This window comes from Pagrus pagrus (genome assembly GCF_965226575.1).
Source record: "Pagrus pagrus genome assembly, chromosome: 7".
Classification (NCBI taxonomy): Eukaryota; Metazoa; Chordata; class Actinopteri; order Spariformes; family Sparidae; genus Pagrus; species Pagrus pagrus.
The window spans coordinates 20,067,102-20,089,209 of record NC_140191.1 but is presented as its reverse complement, the minus strand read 5'-3'; the positions used below and the strand labels follow the sequence as shown (position 1 = coordinate 20,089,209).

The 22,108-nt window shown below is 42.3% G+C and overlaps 1 protein-coding gene across 1 annotated transcript in view; it reads right to left on the bottom strand.

Annotated features, from left to right (window-relative positions):
- The window catches only part of LOC311259281 (uncharacterized protein), a 114,386-nt gene extending 95,717 nt beyond the window's left edge, over positions 1 to 18,669 (bottom strand). Inside the window, exons 1-2 of the mRNA XM_084356335.1 lie at positions 18,584 to 18,669; positions 16,722 to 17,114 (exon numbers count right to left, since the gene is read on the bottom strand). Coding sequence (XP_084212461.1) covers positions 16,722 to 16,816 — 95 coding nt within the window. The 5' untranslated portion in view covers positions 16,817 to 17,114; positions 18,584 to 18,669. The remainder of the gene's footprint in view (positions 1 to 16,721; positions 17,115 to 18,583) is intronic.
- Positions 18,670 to 22,108: the final 3,439 nt, after the last annotated feature.

Here is a 22,108-nt window from a genome sequence, read left to right as displayed (position 1 = left end):
AAAATGCAACTTAGATACTCAGTGACATCACTGGAGGCAATTTATCAGATCATGTGCAGCTTTATACTACTACTCCCCAAGACCTGTAAACATGCTTTAATTGTAAAATTAGTGGAGTTACCCTTTAACAGATATTGAGGTAATTTAAAATATGGTGATTGGAATGCTGATACAAGCAGAATAAAGGGTATTGTGCCATAGTTTATAAAAAAAGAAAGAAAGAAAAGTCTTATCAAAGCCCCTCAGTTGTTGTTTATGTTACACAAAATCATTCTCAATAAACACAATGCAAAGTGACAGAAAACACAAATCCCCCGAGGGCAGCTTAGACTGGAGATTAAGTGCTTACGAGCTTTCATGGAAATTTGCGTGCTGAAAAGTCAAAATATTTCACCAAAACAGTGGCTGCTCTAAGAATGGGGCATCGCTCTGTCTGCTGTCCTGTTTTTTTTTTCTCCGAATGACCAACGATCGTGATCCCGACTCAAACAGACACACAGAGCAACTGACTGACTGAGTCCTGTCACTTTCTGCCCCCAGCACTGTGTCAGTCAGCATTACACACTCACACACACACACACACACACACGGAGTATACTGAGACAAAAAGAGGCAATGATCTTCATCTTAATTACCACACCAACAACCAACTGTAATGCTCGTGGTCCATCACTTTTAATTACACTGGCTGTGACAGCTATAGCTATTCCACATGCCATGTTTGTGTTTATGTCTGCTTAAACTTATAGTGCCTGCTTGTTTTCATTCCCCCACATTAGGGTCTCAGTTATGTCAATGTATTGATTGATTCTGAGTGGTCTGCGGCTCGAAAACTTCTGCTCTGTTTTTCAAGCTCTGCCGCCTTGTGAAAATAGAGACTAAAGTGAAAAACGTCTAGTCCTTAGTTGTGTTTAGTCACAACAATTCCATAGAATTTCCTCTTATTAGGTAACGAATGTTTGAACATATGTACCATTCTCTCAATTACACAAGTTTCTCAATCAAATTAAATAATTAACAGACAGCTTCAGGACCATACGTTACCCTCAAGTCAAAGTTGAATAAAGGGTAAACACATATGGAAACATATACATAAAAAAGCTGCTCGCCTCCCAGATGTGATTAATGAAGTGAGAGTCTCAGTCGACCTCTTTGACCTGCACCAAGGCCGTATAGGACTCGAGCTGTGGAGCCCCGGGGCACTGCGCATGTTTTTGTGTGTTAATGGGCGAATGAAAGAAAGAGAGGTGTGTTTGTGCATGTGTGCTACGGAGTCTGTTTTTGTGTGTGTTTATGCATATGCATACGTTCATGCTGTGTGTATGTGTGTTTGTGTCTGTGCGCGCGCGTGTGTGTGCACTTCTCGGCAACATACCCCGAGGCTGTGACAGACGGACTCTAAACCACGTTACCCACACACCCCACTGCCTCGCTTAATAGTGCATGAGATAAGAACATTTGGACTTCCAAATGCCCCCACCACCACCACCACCACCTACCCCTCCTCCTCCATGGGAAATTGAGTTTTATGGCTCTTCAGTTTGACACAATAGCCCCGATGGTTTGGATCGCTGAAAGGAAGTTCCACGTCAACAATCAGAGATGTCCTGGACTAATATAAAAACAGACACACTCAGTGGCTCAACAGTACAGTATGGGCGAAACTACACACTTGGTGCATGCACATACTGTATGTGTACACACATGCTGCAAGCACAGACGTAAACAAACAGACACGCACTGACACAGATGCGCAGGCAGATATATTGCACACATGGACATGAACACATGGACGCCAAGGGACACAAACAAGCTGGCGCACACACACAGGGACAGGACAAACACAATCCATAGCAATTTATCAGAGGTGGGAAGTAACCCACTATAAAAAGAGTATATTAGATTTAATAAAGTAGATTTTTCAGGTATATGTACTTATATACTTTAACTTTTCACTTTTACTCTCTATATTTTAACACAAATATCTGTACTTTCTACTCCTTATATTTTCAAAACAGGTTCTTCACTTTAGTTTTAATGCATCTGAGCCAAATTATCGATTTTATTACTTTGCGTCATTGCATTTGCACACCGCCTTCCCAACATCACCATTCTGACTTCGGTCTATCAGTGCATATATCACGCACGGCAGGCGTAGCGAGATGAAACGTTGTAAAAGGCATAACAAGACGGAAACAGTGTCTCATATCTGCAGACATCCTGCAGCCCTCTGCCTGGATTGTCTAATTTTCAAAATGACTATGGCTTGTTGAAATGGCCCTCAGAGGGATACTTCTGGCTTTTATACTTTGAGTACATTTCAGAGTCTGTACTTTTACTTGAGTAAAGAAGTTGAATCAGTACTTCTACTTTCACCAGAGTCTTTTCACACACGTATCTGTACTTCTACTTGAGTAAAGACCGTACTTTTGCCGCCTCTGCAATTCATCCACCGGGTGCAAAATATTAGGTCAACCTCCATCAATTTCCATCACATCAGCATTCTTGTGCAGTCTGTCTGAGAGGCAGATAATGAAAAAGGAGTTAAAAGCAAAAAAGTTGGCTGCATGTTGAACAGAAAGTAGGCCTGTATTTAACTCCAAACAGTGTCCATATAACAGCTGGACATTTTCTAGTGCACAGAGCCAGGTAAAAGTCAGCAAGCTGCAATTTTGCAAATTCTGACATAGACTACACAACAATTATGTCTAAACCCTTCTCAACTCCGGAATCCTGGTTTAATCTTCCTCTGGCATGCCGGTGCAGTGTGGTAACCCAAGGAATGAGCGACGTAATCCAAAACTCACTCGAAATGTAATAAATCATCATCCTCCCAATGCAAGTCAGAGGTAATCTGAGGAGTGAAACCTTCTGAAGCAGCAAACTCTCACAGAGATCAGATGAACACATGTGACTCTGCAAGACAGTGACTCAGTCAGGGAGCGATGGAAGCGGTGCACACCTGCGAGAAGGATGGCTGATCAACAAACCATTGTAAACATGGAAGACTAACGGAAAGAGTTAAGAAGGCACTTGAGCATATTTATGCTCAAATGCGGTAATGCAGACAGAGAGAGGTGGAGTGTGGGAGGAAGAGGCAGACAGAGCGGTGGAGCCAGAAACGTACAGAGGGAGAGAAATAGAAACAGACAGCCAGAGAGGCAGCCAGAGATCAAGAGAAATAGTGAGGAAGAGAGAAAAAGACAGATAGGCATCCTGACTGTGACAGGCGGACCGCATTGGCGCAAGGAAACTTAAAGTGCAAATACTGAAAGACAGCAATGCATACCAGCATGAAACAGAGAGGAGAGAGAGAACACAGAGAGGCAGTGGGGAAGAGAGTCAAAGTGTAACTAGAGGGGAGAGAAAAAGAGAAAAAGTGACAGAAGAGGAGTGTATGAGTGAGAGGCTGAGATGATGAGAGAGACGTACACACAGAGAGAGCAGATCTCAGCAGGGACTCTTATATGCTTGTCTGAGGGCACGGAGTCCAACAGAAAGAAATACTCCACATGACAAGGACAACTTGTCTTTCCTCCCCACACTCTCTTTAGCTCGCATTCTAGGACTGTCAAACGGGCTGTAAACCAGCCTGTCAGCCAAGCAGATTAGCAGACATCCACACTATAAAAGATGACTGCAGCAAACCATCAACTTTGTTGGATTAATGGAGTTTTTACAAGGACATTACAAAGGGACTGCTGCAACTTCCACTGAGACAGTACGTCCCAGAATGCACTCCTTTTTGACAAAATAACGACGCCGCTTAGTTTCATCAAAAATGATGTGTTTTTTTTGCTTTCACAGGATTTGACAATATTTTTAGATCCTTCGGAAGCTCCTGGGACAGATGAGTCAGCACAAAATGACAGCATATTATCAGTGTACCAGACTAAGTTGCTCTGTGTTCCTCTGAGACGAGAATAATACAGACCCTTGTCTAAAAGTCTGGAGCTACCCTTTCAAGTGAATGCAAATTGGTACCTGAAGTTTTTGTAGGAGTGTTGTTAACATTTGTGGCTGGCACAGTTGCTGTCATTGTCAAATTTGCATTTCTGTCTAGCATCATTTCTGTCAGCGTGGAGCCGAGTGAACTGGCGGTGAACTGAAGAGGAGGCTGGCTCGGCGCTCTCGCTGCCTATTGTGGCGCGGCAGCATCTCACTGTGAACGCGTGTGATGGAGAGAAAATCAGACAGAAAAATTAAGTCAGAGTAAGAGATAAAGAGTCGGAGGGGGAAAGAAAGATGGAATGAATTAGGAGAGGGGGGGTGAACAGATAGTAAAAGAGGGAGTGAAAGGGAGGGAGAGAAAGTGTAAACACCCATTTGCGAGCGTCCTTGTGTCTGCACGCTTTCATACTGAGTATCTGTGTGTCTGAGTGGCCGCAGTTCACTGTGTCAGCATTACCACACACAGCTGAGGACATCAGAGAGCTTACTAAGTAGCTGGTAAACCAGACTCTTTCTATCTGCATACAAACAGCAGCACAGGGACCCACAAACACACACACACAAACAGCAGGAAAAAGAGAGGCTCACAAATGAACACAGACCCACTGATGCACATTAAACACTCACATATGTGCATACTGTCGAGGGCTAGAAGTGGATTATCTACCCAACCCAACTGAAAGGTGCACAGGGATTAACTTTGCATGTGCAAGAATATTCAAATTAATCTGAATTTAATTTTAGCCAGAACGGGGCCAGTCAGGTTCCTGCACGCTGCCCGAGGTGGTGACGTGACGGCAGGTAATTTGGAATAAAAGTAAATGAGTCATATTAATGGACAATTAGGTTGCATGTGAACATTCTTAATTCCCTCTAGGCCAATTAAAGTGTTTGCATGGAGCCACTTTAATTTGGAAAGAGAGCAAATTAGTCCCGTGAACTAGTCATTAGGCAGAACGTAACATAGTCCTAGTAAACCAGTTACACTAGTTACATGAGGAGTGTCCAAGTAAATTAGATTGAGTAGCTCTAATTAATATTTACAGAATAGAAAGTGTTTCATTTTTGGTCGGTTAACTGATCATTTTCTGGTTTCCACGCAAGGCTGACACGCCGACAGATCACAGAGTGACTTGTAAGTCTATCCCCTGACAGCTATCTGAAAGCTAACCCTGCCTGTCTATCAGAGTGTGCAGGCTAACAGGCTAATGCATAATTGAAAGCATGACTCACGCTTACTCAGCTCATATCTCGGCTGAAGATGAAGCCTTGACCTTGTCTGAAACTAAATTTGTGTCCACTGTGATTCAGCACTGGGATGGTTAGTCTTAATCAGAGCAGTGGCTTAATGTTGAGGTGTTGTGAGCATGGCCGCGGGCCGTACCAAACACTGTGAGTGGGCTTGGCGTGTGTGTCCGTGTGTGTCATCATTTCAGTGCCTGAGACTGTCACACACACACACACACACACACACACACACACACATAAAGTACACACACAATTTGAGTCGGGATCTAATTTTATTCAGCAAGGACATTTACAAGTACCATGAATTTGACCTTGTGAACCGGCGCTGGCAACACAGCATAGTACGGAATAGCTAACGGCTGACGCATGGTAATTAGATGCATAATAATAAGAGTAGGGCATGACTTGGCCTTATTCAGCCACATTCCCACCAGAGATTACGCATTGACCTCATATGAAAAGACCTGAAAGGAAATATGTCAGCCTTTATTCTTCACTGCATCTTTTATATTGTCTGTAAAAGCCTTAGCTTTAAACTGCAAACTAGATTTTTTTTAACCTGGGACCAGCTTGCAAAAGAGGTGGTTTACTGCAGGTGAAAATAATGATGTAGTTACTCGTAACATGCTAAAACAGATATATTCAAATAAGTGTTCTCATTATTTTAAAGTGCTTTCAAATTAAATCCAAACCCCTACTTAACTGTTGTGTCCTGTGCCATGTTTTATAAGAAATTGGGCCCGCATCCATCAGTGTTCAGCATACAGGCTGTATCCAGCATGGAACTACTGCATTATTGAGAGAGGGGCATTTTACTCTGGCTTATTCAGCCCATTTCCAGGCACTCAGATTATGCCTCGCACTGGACTGGAAAATCGTGTCAGCGCGGATAGCCTTACAGGAAGGCTTTCCTAGTCTGAGGCATAATCTGCCTCCAGGAAGCCAAACTTTTTACATTTATCATCGCATGGCGGGAAATGGACCGCTCATGCATGGAGATTCCTGGACGTGACTGATCTCTGACAGATTATTTACAAAAAAGAGTTAGGTAACCTCTGATAAATTTGGAGTCATTTTACAGTATGTTATGACACCATCATACAGCAAAATAAATGGATGGATGGACAGATGGATGAACGAGCGGGTAGAGAGATGGGAATAAAGATGTTTGTGGACAAATGCATACATAAATCAGGTGTTCTGTGACACAGTTGAGCCTCAGTTGATTTATTCATATTTAATAAAACTCTTTAAAGACGCAATATGTAAGAATTGGCCATGTCGAATTCATAATCAAAAAAAATAGGGGGCTGCATACTACCAGTGTAACCGCTAACTGCTGCTAACTGTAGCTGCTTTTAAGTAATTAGCTCAATTAGCCATGCAGCAAGTGATCCGGAATGTTAGCCCGAGGCACCGGGGGTAGTGTCGATGTTAAGACAGCTAGCATGGGGCTAGCAGGTTAACGTGCCAACTACATAATACATCTCTGCAATTATATTTTTAGTTTTTAATGTTCCTAATGAAATTCTTACATATTGCACATATTTAAAGGTATGTTTTGAAGCAACTTAACCTTTCCAAACTACAAAACAACATACACATTGCAGCACAAAGCATTGGTCTATTTTATACACTGAAGTACGTTTAAAAAATATTTTACCACATAGAACATACAACTTGTCTAAACAGCAGCTGCCAGATACTGGTGTCTGTATCAAGATCTCAGAAATGTAATACGACAGAAGAAAAATGTCAGAACTAGAGTTTCAGACTGGGATCTTTTACTAAAGCTGTCTTCATGTGATATACTATCTCTCCAGTTACAGCAATGAGCGGGAGGATGCAGAGATCTTCATCCCACTCTGTATCCTTGGTGTGAAAAATCTCTGAATGCAGTGTTGTCTGTATGCATTCACAATGGAAGAAAGGCTGTGTGTTATACCCACAAAGGCAGAGACTGGGACAGTTTAAAGTCTGATATCTCAGCTAGTGTTACAGGACATAATCTGATTTATCACACCATATCCAGCTAAGCTCAAAGATATCTCCATCAAAACAGATCTGATTCAGTGCTAGACAACCGTAGTACACAGTCCTGACAAGGTGTTGCTAAAAAAAAAAAACGATATGATACAAGATAATATTTTGGATTATCCTGCTCAACTATCACTGCCCCAACCGTGGCAAGCATATAGCATCATGTAGTATCACGTAAGTACACACAAAGATATTATTTTAGGTATTCAAGTCACTTCCTGTTTAATACTGATATGTCACCTCACTATAATCTGTCAGCTATATCTGAAACAGATTACGGCTCATTGCTATACCTCCATGAAAATAGCTCTAAGCTCTCAAATAGCCACATTACTGTGGATTAGCATTACGCTAGTAGGACCGCACAATATCAGCTTTAAACACCTGTTTCATTATGAGTTTTGAATCTGAAGTTTCCAAGAAGAGAACGAGCTGTTCGAGGGAAAAGGGAATTCACTATGCTTGACATCAATAAATAAATAAGGACAAAAAAATATGGAATTGTATTGTATCGTCTAAATAAAGGAGGAGAAGGCAGTAACAATTTCTAAAGTGACACTTCCAGGGCAGCAGGATTGGAGTTTGAGCTCATTTATTGCATTCCCTAATGGTTTTACATCACTGTAGATTCTCAGCCATTCTCCAGCGCTTTCATCCCTTTTATGAAATATTTGCTGCTTTGCCGTGATCTTTTTTTGTTTTGCAAGGCAAATATTTTTAAATAATTACTGTCAAAATATTACACGTTCTCAGGAAATCAGAGGATGCCAGTTACAAACAGAACTGGAGGCTTTCATTTTCCTTTCGCTTTATGGCTGGCAGAGGCTTCAGTTTGTGCTCAACTGGGTTGTGACTGACAGTTGAGGGAGGTATGCGGAGGAACGTTACTTTCTGGCTGACAGGATGATTTTGTAGAAGGAAATGGGGAAAGGTGACACAACATAGATTTGTTTACAAGTAAAAAAGGAGGAGGAAAGCAGCCCCCTCCTGTCTTGTCTCATCACAGCGCTCGCTTTCCAAAAAATATACATAACCAGGAAAGATGAACTGCACTGCTGTGAGTTAGAGTGGAAACATTGCTCAAGTAAAAGCATAAATATCCAGTCGCAAAGGCAAGCTTTAGCTGCCTGCTGACCAAGGTCAACTACAGTTCCTATTATGAAACTGCCCCACAGCTGGCGAAGGACATCCATAACAGTACTGGTCAGGGCATGATGTAAGCAGCCCCCACTAGCTGCAATGGTCCAAAAGAAAAGCAACAACGCAGTAAAATGATGAGTACCTATGTATGTGAGTGGGCATGATTGCTCACTTACAAATTGTATTTTCATCATCGTAGTGATATGAACATGCATGGCACCATAGCGAGTTGGCTGCCAAGAGAGAGACCACCGTCAGAGACTGTGTTCCAACATGAGCATGAAGCTTGTTAGTGGAAACAAAACCGGATACTTTTCATGATCCATTGGGAGAATTTCCGACCATGTTTGTGGCGTCACAACCAGGTAAATCAAATATGATCTTTTCCTAAGCCTAACCCTAATCCTAACCCAGCCCTTGTAGCTAAACCTAACCAGAGCATACATTTAGAACATAAAGAAACATAGTTTCAACACATCCATGGTTTGCAGAAAGGTACTTTCCCAACATTTATTCTGGCGATTGGGTTGATCGTGCAGACACCACAGCATGAATTTCAGCTAAACAAAAACCGGAAGTGGTACTATAGATGCAGGTCAACATGCGATCATCAGCTGCACCACCTCCCACACACCTACATCCTGTCCTGCTCCAGTGGGAAAGAAAGGAGTGGAGCCACAAGTTTTGGTGTGAAGCAGAGGGAGGGTCAACCAGACACAACAAACCCTGAGCCATGAGCAGTTATCCTTATCCTCCCACTCTGGGAGGCTGAACATATCGCAATGTTTGCTCAAAGATGTTGTTCTTGGTACAAAAAGGTCAGAGGGTCAACTGTGTATGGAGAAAAAAGCAGTGACACAGCCAGGTCAAGTACTCCCACATAAGACTGAGCACAGCACAGAGGAAAGTCCAGCCATTTACAATTCTTTGGCCTTATGCTACAATCCATCGCAAGTCCGAAGTCAATATTTCTGGGTCAGTAGTCCCACCTTCCAAATAAGTCCCAATGAGTTTTCTCTGGAAAACATGGGCATCAGCAGCAAGCAGTTGTTTGCATTGCAAGTCTGTGAAATGTACAAGCAGCTGTTGATCAGATTAGGGCTATAAAGGAGGCAGGGGGAGTAGGGCATCGTGGATCTTGTCCGACTTTCCAACTTGGGTGACCAACCCATTGCAGTTTTCAGTGTTGGAGGTCTCCATCATTGGTGATTTTGCTCTCTGTAAGGTTGTCTCGAGGGCTAGCTTCTCTTCACTCATTGTGCTCTGACACGGCTAAAGATCAATTTGCTTGAGACAGACATCAGTTCAATTAGGCTATACAATACTGTGCGTGAAGTCTTTCCTCTGCTCTGACACAACATTTTCTTTTCTCCAACTGGATCAACGCATTACTCACTGGGTCTTACTTACCCTTCGACCTAAATCTCATGAAAACTGAGATTGTGGTAGTCCTGCTTTGCAAGGCCAGCGAAAGGCAGGAATGTTTTTGTTCACAAAATTGATGTTTGGAAGTTTTGCCACAGGTTGACCAAATTGATATTTGGCTGTATGACTTATGGAAATCTTTTACAAAGACTGGTAATCAGGAAATAAGAAATGTGTAAGTGTTGGCATATAAAGCAGCAGGAGCAGCTCGTACAAAAAACCACTGCTTACACCTCTTGGCTGTACAAACATAGAATGAGTTCAGTCAAAGAGCACCATTACAGATGAACAAAATAAAGATAGATCGCCACATACAGCATCCATAAATTCCATTCCAAACCATTCTCTCCTTCCCAACCTGAATTCTGAGTATCGGCCAATACCATGTACCAATCTGATACCTGCGGGTAAGCGCAGTAACAAATCTTTTAGCTGCATATGGTGTACAGGATGCTCCTGGGAAGTAGGTTTCTGATAAATTAAATGATGTGGTATCGGATCGGCGCATGGACTTGTGGACACACTGATTCCCAATCCAGCATTTTAGGCAGCACTGAAAGCATTTCCGATACTGGGTTCGTAATCAAAATAATAAAGGCAGGGAATAAAAGCCAGCACAATAACGGCCCAGAAGGTGCCCGAAATAAGTACATACAATAAAAGCTGTCACCAAAATGATTTATTGAATCCTTATCATGGTATTAAACCACAGTAAAGCTCACCAACACTGACATCACCGTGAGTGAACTGCACTGTGCCTTCAGTATGCAAGCCAGTGTTCATCCTCTAATGACACAGGGTGTGTGTGTTTGTGTCTATAAAATCACTACTCTTAATCTCCTAACTACCAGACAATAACAGATTTGTCTGTGATAAAATCCTGGTCTTTACATGTGTGTCTGTCTGTCTGCCAGGCGAGTCTGTCTTCATAAGTGTGATTGTGTGCTCCCATGTGGGTATTCCTGATGTATGTCCGTGTGTGTGTGTGTGTGTGTGTGTGTGTGTGTGTGTGTGTGTGTGTGTGTGTGTGTGTTTGTAGCAGATTTAGCTTTGATAAAACCCCAGTCTTTAGGGGGATTATCAGTCCATCCCCAGACAGCTACACGCTGTGCATTTATGGAGGTAATAAGTTGACCTGTAATAGACAGACAGACAACCGGCTAAAGCTCTTACTGGAAATTGTGTCCCCGTATCTATACCTGGGCGAGGACGAAGGAAGAGCCAAAAGCAATATCTTCAGGGGCAGTTAGACCTGCTGCGCAACACGCCATGTGAGCTCTCATCCAGTGAATTTTGATTTGGCGCTTACCTTTATGTGTTTTCCGACTGATTTGTCATGCTATTGTCTGCGGTTCAGTTTTGACTTCCCTAAGAGCCCGCAGGGCAAATGTGCAGCAGGCAGAGGAGTATAAGCACCCAATGTGGCACAAAGAAAGGCATTAACATTTAAACCAGAACATAAATAACTAAATCTACATCACAAAAGACAAGTCCTCACCTTCTCTTAGACATCTATAACACCGCTTTTTTCAGCTGGATTTCAGTGTCCGCCAGCTACGTCTCTTTGCATGATTTGGGTATTTCAAACTAGGGCAAATCCCTCAAAAGGTCAGATGGTAGTGGATGCGAGCTCAATGGTTTCCAGGTCAAAGCAGTAGAATAAATCTGTGCAGCTTTTATTTGCCAAAGACAACCTTGTGCCGTTCACGAGCCATAGCTCATTCAAATGTCACCTTCCAGTTACCAGTGTTGGTGGCTGTGACGAATAAGGAAGCTCTGCGGGACTATGTTTTCTCAGTCACAGTCAGAAATAAAAACAACCTCCACGCTCCGTCATGGTGAGGGAAATACTATAAACTGAAGAGAGACAGCTATAAACACACTATAAAGCTCACTATCTGTCTTATTCTTTTCATCTGTCTTCCTCGCTTTCCCTCTTCCCTCTTTCCCTCCTTCCTCTCTTCCCAGCCCATCATTTACCCCCATGCATCTTTCCCTTGCTTCATCTCCCTATGTTCCCTCTCTATCTCACCCCCTTCCCTCCTTCAAATGCTCTGCCTTGTGCGCAGTCATAAAGAAATAATTTATTCCTGTCCCCCAGTGCGGGTATGTATTAGCATGCCAGCAGAGCACGTTAACTTATCTCGCGGCTACAGGCAGTGAGTGGGAAAACTAAGCTCTGATAGTTTGCAACAGGATGACCACAGAATGCCTGTAGCTTGGAGAATTAGGACTGTCGTCATGATTAGTAATGGTCGCCCTAATGTTTTACTGCACTGTAATTTACTATACTGTATAGTGAAGTGTCCTGCATGACTCAATGATATGCACAAAGGGAACATCAACCCAAATTCAGCTAGTAGGGAAACAACCTTTTTATTGCAGCCACTTTTGAGTACATACTCATATTTATCTTTTTTTATTTTTTTTGTCAAGGCACATCGTACATAACACATACAAAATCTGTTTGAACGGCTGCTCCACTTTGAAGATCCAGCTCGAAATGTTTCTGTCCATCTGTCAGTGCTTGTATCAGATCATCAAACATTACATCTCACCGTGCAAAAGTAGTATGAATTCAATACAGCACCGCAGTGTAAACATACACAGGAGTGGGTCAACAGTGTTTCATCTGTAAGTATCAGCTGCTGCAAAAAACAGATTGGACCTTAAAGGTGTTGATAACATTCAGCCGCTAAATGTTCCATTCCCTTCAGTTGCATTCACGTTACAACACCGCTGTTGTTCAAATCATCTGCCCCCCTCAAGCTAATGTTACTAATGCTAGCTTGCTAACATTAATGTTTAAGATAAGATAAGATGTACCTATGTTGTTTTGCCGTCGGAGAAATTCAATTTGGCACGAGGACAAACAGTGTGCAAACAATACAAAAAAGGGCAAGGTATGAATTGTCTAACAGAAAAATATAATCCAATAAAATATACTCAAATAAATACATAGAGTACAATGTAATTGATATGCTATATACACTAGATTGGAGTTTCTAACACTAGCTAACTTAAGCATTAGCTAGCCATTTTTAAAAACATTTCCGCAAACTGGCGACTACCAAGAATCTTGATCCTGACGAAACACAGATACCACGTGTTGCACGCTGTTGTACTATTGACTGTAGAACCTTGTTCTAAGCTGGAACCAACTTTCAGAAGTCTTACACAGAGATAAACAAAACAATCATTTTTGACCAAACAAAATGTTTAACGTTATTAACTCACAATAACAATAATGTTTTTAAGGAAAAGAGATACTTTTATTCTGCACCTTTCCACAAGCTCTGTAGATGTATTATTTTTCAAAAAATGACCTGACCACATAAAAATGTTATCTATATGACCTTTACAGTAACTGGTATGTTTCGTCATTTTGTTGTTTAATGAACCAGATAATATATATTGTGTATGCATAAATGTATTGTCGTGATTTCTATGAGGGGACTACATGCTGTGTTGCCCCCAAGCTGCATGCAATGGGTGGCAAAACTAAACCTGATAGCTTTCCTGAGGCTGACCAAAGGATGTCTGAGAGAATTAGGCTTATGGTAGTGATTAGTTATTCTAGGCCTAATGTTGCATTCCACTCTTATTCCACTCTGCATATCATCGGACCAGCTCATGGACATGCCAAGGATAAGATGAAAAGAATAACAGCAGCAGACTAAAATACGTCTGTAGGATTGGTGTCAATGTACTGCGTATGTGCTTTGAAATGGTCCTTACCAGTAACAGAATGAAGCACTTTATATTAGTGAAATAGCAAATACAGATGGATGAGAGATTATGGTGACACAGATTTAGTTGCATATGCTGCAGAGAAAGAGATGGTGTGAAACCATTGCCCATTTTTAATGAGCATTCCAGCTTAGAGGGATATTGAGACTTCAGAGCTGGAAGATGCCACAGATTGCTGCAGTGCTAATGTTGTCCCATGTAACTCAGTGGATTAGGTTTAGAAGCTCAACTCCCACTGGGATGTCTATGCAAAATGCATTCTCTCACGACGCGTCCACCAAATGGCCGATGTTATGAAAACTGCACTGTACTTGATAATAGCATTACAGATAAGCAATGTAATTAAGCTACACACAGTGGAGCATGCTGTATTGTAGCGGAAACCATGCCTGCGCAATGCCTATTAAGAGCTCAGTGCTGGGCCAGTCACAACGATTAGTTATGCTAAACCTGATGTTTCTGTTTAACTCACAAGTTCATTAACTGGGTACTGGACTCAATCTGCACACGAGTAATCCGGAGTATCACAGGTAAATAGGAGGGCATGCACAATTACGTGCACAGTGCTGGAGCAAAAAAGGGTGAAATTCAAGTGCTGCTCAAGCAGGAATTAAGGTAAGGATCCTCGAGTGTCTAGTGGACGGTCAACATGACATACACTGCATACACATGAACAGCCCATCTCTCTCTCTCTCTTGCATCCTCTATCTCTGCTTACTGTAGATGCATGACTCATCAACACCCATACTCTCCCACTGACCTATATCTGTCCCACCTGTGTGTCACAGTGTTGACTGACCCACATTCCCGCTGATCCAGTCATTTAAAGGCTGTGTGACCTGAGCCCACTCCACAAAAGCAGCAGGAGGCGGGTAAATGCCATTTTTTTTTCTTTTTTTCCCCTGACTCTTAAAGCTCGACCTGTAACAAGTGCAGATAAACTGTTGTGAAGCTGACACACATACGGTCAGGTAGCCTTGAATTCCTTGAATTCTGCATTTGATGTTTTGAGCTGAATAAGGGTAAATTATTGAGGTCATCTTTTATCATTTACTTTCTCCAATTTAGGTGATAAAAATGATAATTTCCTGCCACATTTAGAAAAGAGAGCATCTCCATCAGTTGGCTGAGCTTACAGTTTGTCATTCAAATCAATTGCATCTCAGGCTGATGCATTTTGGCTAATCGTTGACGTAAACAACAACAAAAACGTCATCGCTCCTCACTCAACTTGCCCCTTGCATATGCTTACGAGCCATTTCTGTGCGGACATGCTGGATTAACATCAGCGCACAACAGCCAAGAGCAACATCTCTGTGTTTCTGCCTCTCTCTGCAGCAGAGTGAGGCGCGTGGTGAAAATGTGATGCTGCAGGACCATGTGGGCTGCCATGCACAGAGGCTGGAGGCGGAGCTCTGGATGCTGTGAAGTACCACCGCATGCTCCCATTGGCTCTCAATGACATCATTGATAAGGAGCGAGTCTTGATCTCTCTCTCTCCCTCACACTCACATATAGTAAAAGCGCAGGTTGGGAGTGCTGCTTGCATCCCTAGTGACTTTTTTTTCACCTCTGAGATTTAATTGGCTCATCTCAATTAACTGCTGCATTAAAACAGGCATAATACACACGTACCCTCTTTATTTTAAAGCTCCCTCTCTTCTGTTCTGGCTCCTCAGTGAACTAAAGGACCACTAAGCAAGAATCGCTCCACCGCAGATCATATGACAATTTGCCAAAACTGCAGCTCATCAAACACTGACATCATCATCTAAAGAAGAAATGTTGCACAAAGTGACTGATTAAGAACAAATTAGACTGCAGTCTATGATGACAGAAACTTTGCAGATAACAGTGAAGTTGCGTAAAATATCTGAACAGTCAGGAAAATGAATGCGATCTTGTCGTTAATTAAAAGATTATGAGGTAGAGTTGTACTTAGCTTATTAAGAAATACGCATTTGATCTATTATTTATTGTCAACACTTAATTATTGAATAGTTATATGTGCAGTGAATTGGCTGTTGGCCATGCAGTGCCAAAAACTTTGACAATTTGTCCATGTTTACCAGGCACCGGAGGCACTTTGTTAGCCAAATGTGTCTCTAACAACCCAACTGCCAGAATAAATATGAGCTAAGTACATTTCTGCAAAACCACAGATACATTCGGGATTAACGTTTCTGTATGTTGCTAGTTTACGTTCGTCTAGGTTTAATTTTCCATTTCTCTCTCATGACAACGCTGTGCTTCAGTCTGCTTAGTGTTTGACACAACAAACACTTGGTTAGGGTTAGGAAAACATCACGGTTTGGCTTAAAATAGTCGTTTTGGTCACCACAAGAACAACTGGAAATGTCCCCAGGTCTGCTTAAAAAAATACCCACTTTTGTTGCCACAGAAACAGCTAGGAATCTCGCCACAGAGTCGATCTGCGGTCGGCCGTTTGGCACTCTTGTGGCTTGTAATAACGACGCCACTGTCCCCTCCACCTCCTGAGGTGAAACTCAGCTAATAAGCATAAAATGTGAAGGTGATGTGCAGCGTTTGGTACAAATGCCAACCATGGACGTATCTGTGGTTTGCATGTTAACGTTAACTGCCAACATTATATCTGAACTGGGCTGGTCTCTAATTGTGTGTAAAAGTGTATGCAAGTGTGAAAAGTCAACCCTGAAAGTCACAGTGTCTCTATTAAAAAAACAAAGCTGTAAAGCTCAGTTTCTGTCTCTAAAAACATTTTAAAAGTCCCCAGTTGTCCTCCCACACTGCATATTTTCTGTGGAGACATGACATAACAAGCTGGTGAATGACATAACCAAATTACAGTTGTCTCAAAACTACCACAACTTAGAGGGAAAATAATTTTGAGAATGCTCCAGGGTGTTGATTTTTTGAAAAGATGTGACTCAAAATAAATTTGTACCAATTCATCCTGATTTTTGTTTGCACTTTTTGCCCCAAATAAGACGAGTGCACCGTAAATAGCCACGCTCAAATGCTCCTGCATAGAGGCAACACTGCCTGTGCCAAAGTTCAACTGGTATTGGGAAAAGAATGGGGTTGGTGTGTGTTTTGAGGGTTTTTTGCCTCCAAGCCCGCAAGACAGCCCAACAAACAAGAGGCTGGACAAGTTCCACATCCCCATACAAAGTAATATCACCTACCCATGCAGAGGGCCGAGGAGGATCATAAATGCAATATCCTGCAATCCCAGTGACTTTGGGCCGGGACGTGTCTCGTGGAGAGACACACTGCACATTTTTATAATCCTCCAAGTGTCTCCATGAGTGTTAGATTTCCAAGAGTGCCTAAAACGCAACCCGCCTGGCACTGCTGCTGCTGCTGTAGTTTAAATCCTTCTCAGATGAGTCTTCACCTTCTCCAAAAGAAAACTGCAGAGTCTCTTAATCCTCCTCCGCGTCCCAAAAGCCGCTTGATAGGTGACTCTGTACATCTTCGGCGTGATATCCACATATTTTTTACTTCCTTAACCTCCCACAGGAGAAAACGCTTTGCTGGTTAATCTGGTGTTAAAATCCGCCTAAGGACAGAAGCCACTGGAAATAAAGAGAACATAGATTAAAGGCAGTGTAGTTAAAATGTTACGTCAGTGCAATAAATGTGAGTTTTGCTTCAATCGGTAAAATAATATAAATAAAAGAAGAAAAAGAAATATATGATCAATTAGATCTTAACTTTAGTTATATGTAAGGCTGTGTAAAAGTTGTTGTGAGTTGAATTAGTTGAAAAAGTTTTTTAAAAAGAAAACTATGCAAAACAAAAATATTTCACAGAAGACAAAACTCATTTTGTTTTATGACTCAAATTAATGTTGAAGTGCAAATTCTCTTCTGTGTCGTTTGCCCATAATAAAAAGTAAGGGAAGGGCCACTGTACAATGGAATGCAGCAAATTCAAACAAGTTGTTTGGCCACACCTTCACATGATGAATAAAGTTTTTAAAAATCGTGTAAACTACTTTTTTTATATATATATATTTTAAACACTTCATAAAAATCAAGGTGAAACTCTCTCATGAACTCCAAGTTAGTAACTATTTATGCAGAAATGATCCGGCGGGCTTTCTTTATTTGAAAGAAAAAGGCGAAATAAAAGCTTATTCGCCACTTTGAAGATTAAACAACTAAGTTCAAAATATTTTTTCATCTGGTGAAAATCATTCTAAGCGCTCAAAAAAGTTGCTTCCTTGTGGATTTGCGCTCCTTTCTGCTGGCTTTCTTTGTATGGACTGAGAACAAAGGAGCCTTTACTGTAACAAAGAAGCTGCAGCGACTTATACCTGTTGCTCTGTTTCCAAGAAGCTACAACAAGTTTCTGAGTGGTTTTCGAGACGAACCCATTTTACGTGCATCTCTGTGCCTCCAAACATTATTCCTCACTCGTGCAACAAGTTTAATCCTGTGTCACTGTTTTGTTTCTTAGAGACTTTACACCTGATTGCATTGTTCTGAATTCCCACAGTGCACTGATAACTTCACAAGACCGCGGACACCACTTTCATAAAACTGCTGCACGGGGGAAACAACTATTTAGAAACTATTTATGAACTAATACTTGTCACTTTGTCTGTTTTCCAGCGTGCGTAAAAAAGCTCCTTCCCTCCGCAAACTTCTGACAGGCAGTTGCTTTGTCTTGTGCGTCGCAACATCCCCAAGAGACAAAGATTCGGCAGCGGCACCAACTCCATCTCACCTCCACTGAAGCTCACTGGCAATTCAATTCTAAGTAACACATGTTGAGTATTATTGAGCGTTATGAAGATGCGTGTCTGAGCATCCCCTCAAGTTCTCTCCTCAAAGCGCCCCGCATCAGACAAAGGAAAAGGGGACCGCTCCTCTCGCTCTCTCTCTCCGCGCTGCCTCTCTGTCTCTATGTCTCTCTGCCTCTCTCTCCTGCTTTGTGCTCAAGTTTGAGCGCTGACGCACCAACTACAGCAGCAACTTTTCACTGGAAATAAATTCGAAAATCGCCCCGGGGGTGCGAGCGAAGGCAGTGGACAACTCACCTGCGGGTGGTTTTGCTGGGCGCGCGTCGCCGTGCGTCGTGGATAAAAGTTTGAGAGGGCACATCTAGCTTTGTGTTGTGGAGTCCCCCTTTGTCTACACGTGTGATAGATGGATGGGGCTCCTTTTGGCCGCGCCTAGTTCATTTCGCTCTCCAAAGAGTCCCGCCCTCTCAAAGTCAAACAACTATGCACACAACAGTATAGACGGACTGTACATATGTGTGATGGCCAACAGGGCGCACGGTCGGTGCTTAATTGTTTGCTTTAAGATTGGATTTATTTATTTATTTAAGCTCACCAACTTCACTTTAGCAGCTTACTGGGTTTCTTCACTCCTTTAATGAATCAGTGAATCCATCTCTTGTGAAATATTAGTTCATCTTATTTTTAATTTATTTTATTTTATTGATTATTTTTAACATTTTATCCATCGTGCTTCCTCACTCGCGCCTCTTTGTTTGCCACCCGCCAGCATCTTGCAGGTCTCCCCCTTTGACAACTGTTCCTCTCTCTCTCTCTCTCTCTCTCTCTCTCTCTCTGCTAAAAGTAACACTCGCTCATGTCCCACTGAACACCCCTCACTTCATCTTGTCTTTCTTTTTCTTGTCCTTTCTCTCAGTGTTTGTGCGCAGATTTGCAGAATGGACTGCCTGACAAAAACTTTCCTGGATGCACCGCCTGGAGACTACCATTGTGTCTGGACAGCAGCAGCAGGGGAACAAAGGAAGAGGGGGGAAAAAAAGGTCTCATTGTTTTGTAATGCACAGAGTAGCAGTAAATATAAATAATGAGAGGGAGCAGAGCTGCTGCAACGAGGGGAACCCGCTTCAGCCGAAAAGCATCATTTGGAGTCAGTGTAGGCCTGTGAGATTCAGAAGAATTCATTATATTTGTATATGTAACAGGAATGTTTTTCACTATTTAATTACTTGGTTGTGCCCCTATAATTAGATTATATACAGCTGTTTAAATCCATATGGTGCAAATTTGTTAATTTCATAAACCAGACTTGCATTATCACACTCTTTTAATTATCACCCCTGTTTATTAATTACACTTACTCCTAATTGCATACACCTGCTGCTAATAACAAGCATAAACCTGATCACATCCTTAAATCTGGTTAAACTGACGGCAACAGGAAAGGATCTTTAGGTTTTTGTGTGAAAAATCTGTCAGTTCTGTGCACAGGTGCTCACACTACTGTCATATGCATCAGTGGGTTTTAAGCACTGTGCGTTACCTTTAAGCCGGATCACTTCCAGCTATACGCTGACACAGGATGCTACTGGTGTTGGAGGCAGCGGCGGCAGTGGTGGGGGTATTTTATGTGCGTGCTGGGAGGGGAGTGAGGGAGTGGAGAATTAAAGGGTAACGCCACCATTTTTACAAGTGTGTAGGAGTATATGTAGAAAAAAAGTAGTGGAAAGCCTTTTGTGGCTCCAGAGGAAGCTGATAAATTGCCCAATGTTGCGTTGTGGGTAATGTAGGCACCTAGTTTTGAAAAGGAAGAAGAATGCTTGGAATAAAAAAGGGGATAGCTCTGGTTCTGAATCTGAATCGGCTTTTTTGGCTGTATGTATGTGCACACATTCAAGAAATTTGACTCCGGTTTTAAGATTGCTCACATTGTACTTGCACTGACTTAAAGACATACAGCTAAGAACAAGGACAACAAAAAATTAAAAAGAAATAAGTTAAGGTAAGGAATAAAGAATGGCGAATGGTAGAAGACAGGACTGTGCACTAACATCTGCAAAGAAAGTAGGTGTATACATTATATTTAAAAACACCAATGGTCATAAAGAGTACACACCAAAGAGTCTGTGCAAGTCAGCTGTTCTGTGTGTCGTAGAGAGCACAAGTGGAAGCAATAGAGGTAGTGCAAAGACATAAAGACTAAATACTGGGTAAACATGTATGGGTTGGATGGATTCTATGCATTATGCATGTATACATGTCGATACACTGTTTACAGTGTGCAGGATTTATATTGAAAATTATGTACAACAAGCAGGACGTACAGTATATTTTCAGTGACAGTGCATGGTGATATGTTAAAAACCTGCTGCCTACATTACCCACAATGAAACTTAGCCACTGAGTGACATCACTGGAGGCAATAATCAGATTACCTGAAGTTTCCTCTGGAGCCACAAAAGGCTTTAAACTACTTTTTTGACATATGCAGTAGTACTCCCCAAGACCTGTAAACACACTTTAACATGTGGGATTGTAGGAGTACCCTTTAAAATAGAGTAGATAAGTGAGACAAGCAGAGTCAGGGAAGACGTCATAACAGCGGCTCCCCTCTTTGTCCAGATTGTAATACTTCCATCCCCAAGGAAATGAATTAACCAGACGAACAACACACGTGCATATACAAAGACATGCGACGGAGGTTATTGTGCAATACGCTCCATCGTAAGTGGATAAAAATGTAGTCCGTGTGGCCCTGCCTGTTATACAGCTCTTGCTTCCGACAGACAGACGGGTAGTTCTTCCATCTTTTAGCAGACAGGAAAAACCAGGAAGTGCCACTCTCACCCACAACTACCTGTGTCCTGAAAACAATCCAGACAAACAGCCAAGAACATGTCTGTGTGCTCCAGCGGGTGTGATGTTTCTGTTTGTGTCCGTGCAAGCCTACGGGAACATCTCAGATGTACAGATGGAGCCAGTCAGGTAGAGACAAGAAAACTAAAGATAACAGACACCACTACAGCCACTTCGTCCTCCATTCACATGCCAGGCAGATAGAAATAAATAATGAAATGGAACGCCACTGCTCACAGGGAAACCTGTGTGCGAGGAAAAACAACAGAAGCACATGGTGTTAGTACAAAGAAGGACGCGGAGAAGAAGTTTTTAAAAATGCAGACAACAGCGAGAGGGGAGAAAGAGTCATATCCAACACGACTGCACCATCCACCCCCTCAACTCTGAGCGCAGAGCAGCTACACACACAGACAGGCAGACATGGAGATACAGTATACCTCTCTCACCCCCCTCCGGCTGAGCTCTTATCCACCCTGCTGTGGTTTTACTGGGCCACTGACTCCAGCAGTCAGCCCGTTCTGCTCCGCTCTGCTCTGACCTGGCTGCTGCCTGCATATCTCCCACTGAGGAGTCAGCTGAGGCAGGCATGAGACTGCACACTGAACACGCTACATACAGCTTACAGGAGCTTAACACGCACAGAAGTGGTGGAGCTGTGGGGAAATTTGCAAAAATTATACACACACATTGAAGATATGATCTCTTCGCATGATGCATATTTATCATCGGGGGGTTAGGATATAAAGTGATATACACTGTTGGTGTCACAAAGACTGCAAAAATAAGTGTGTTCACATTCAGTAGCGACACACAGCCAATTAAGCTCTGATAAAATGCACATATCTGCATGTTGGTGTAATGATTCAAGGGCTTATAACAGCTTCACAAAATCAGATATGGATTACTGCACTAGTGCACAGCCACTGTGTTCCCTCTACAGCTGCAAATGTAGCAGAAGTGCAGCTG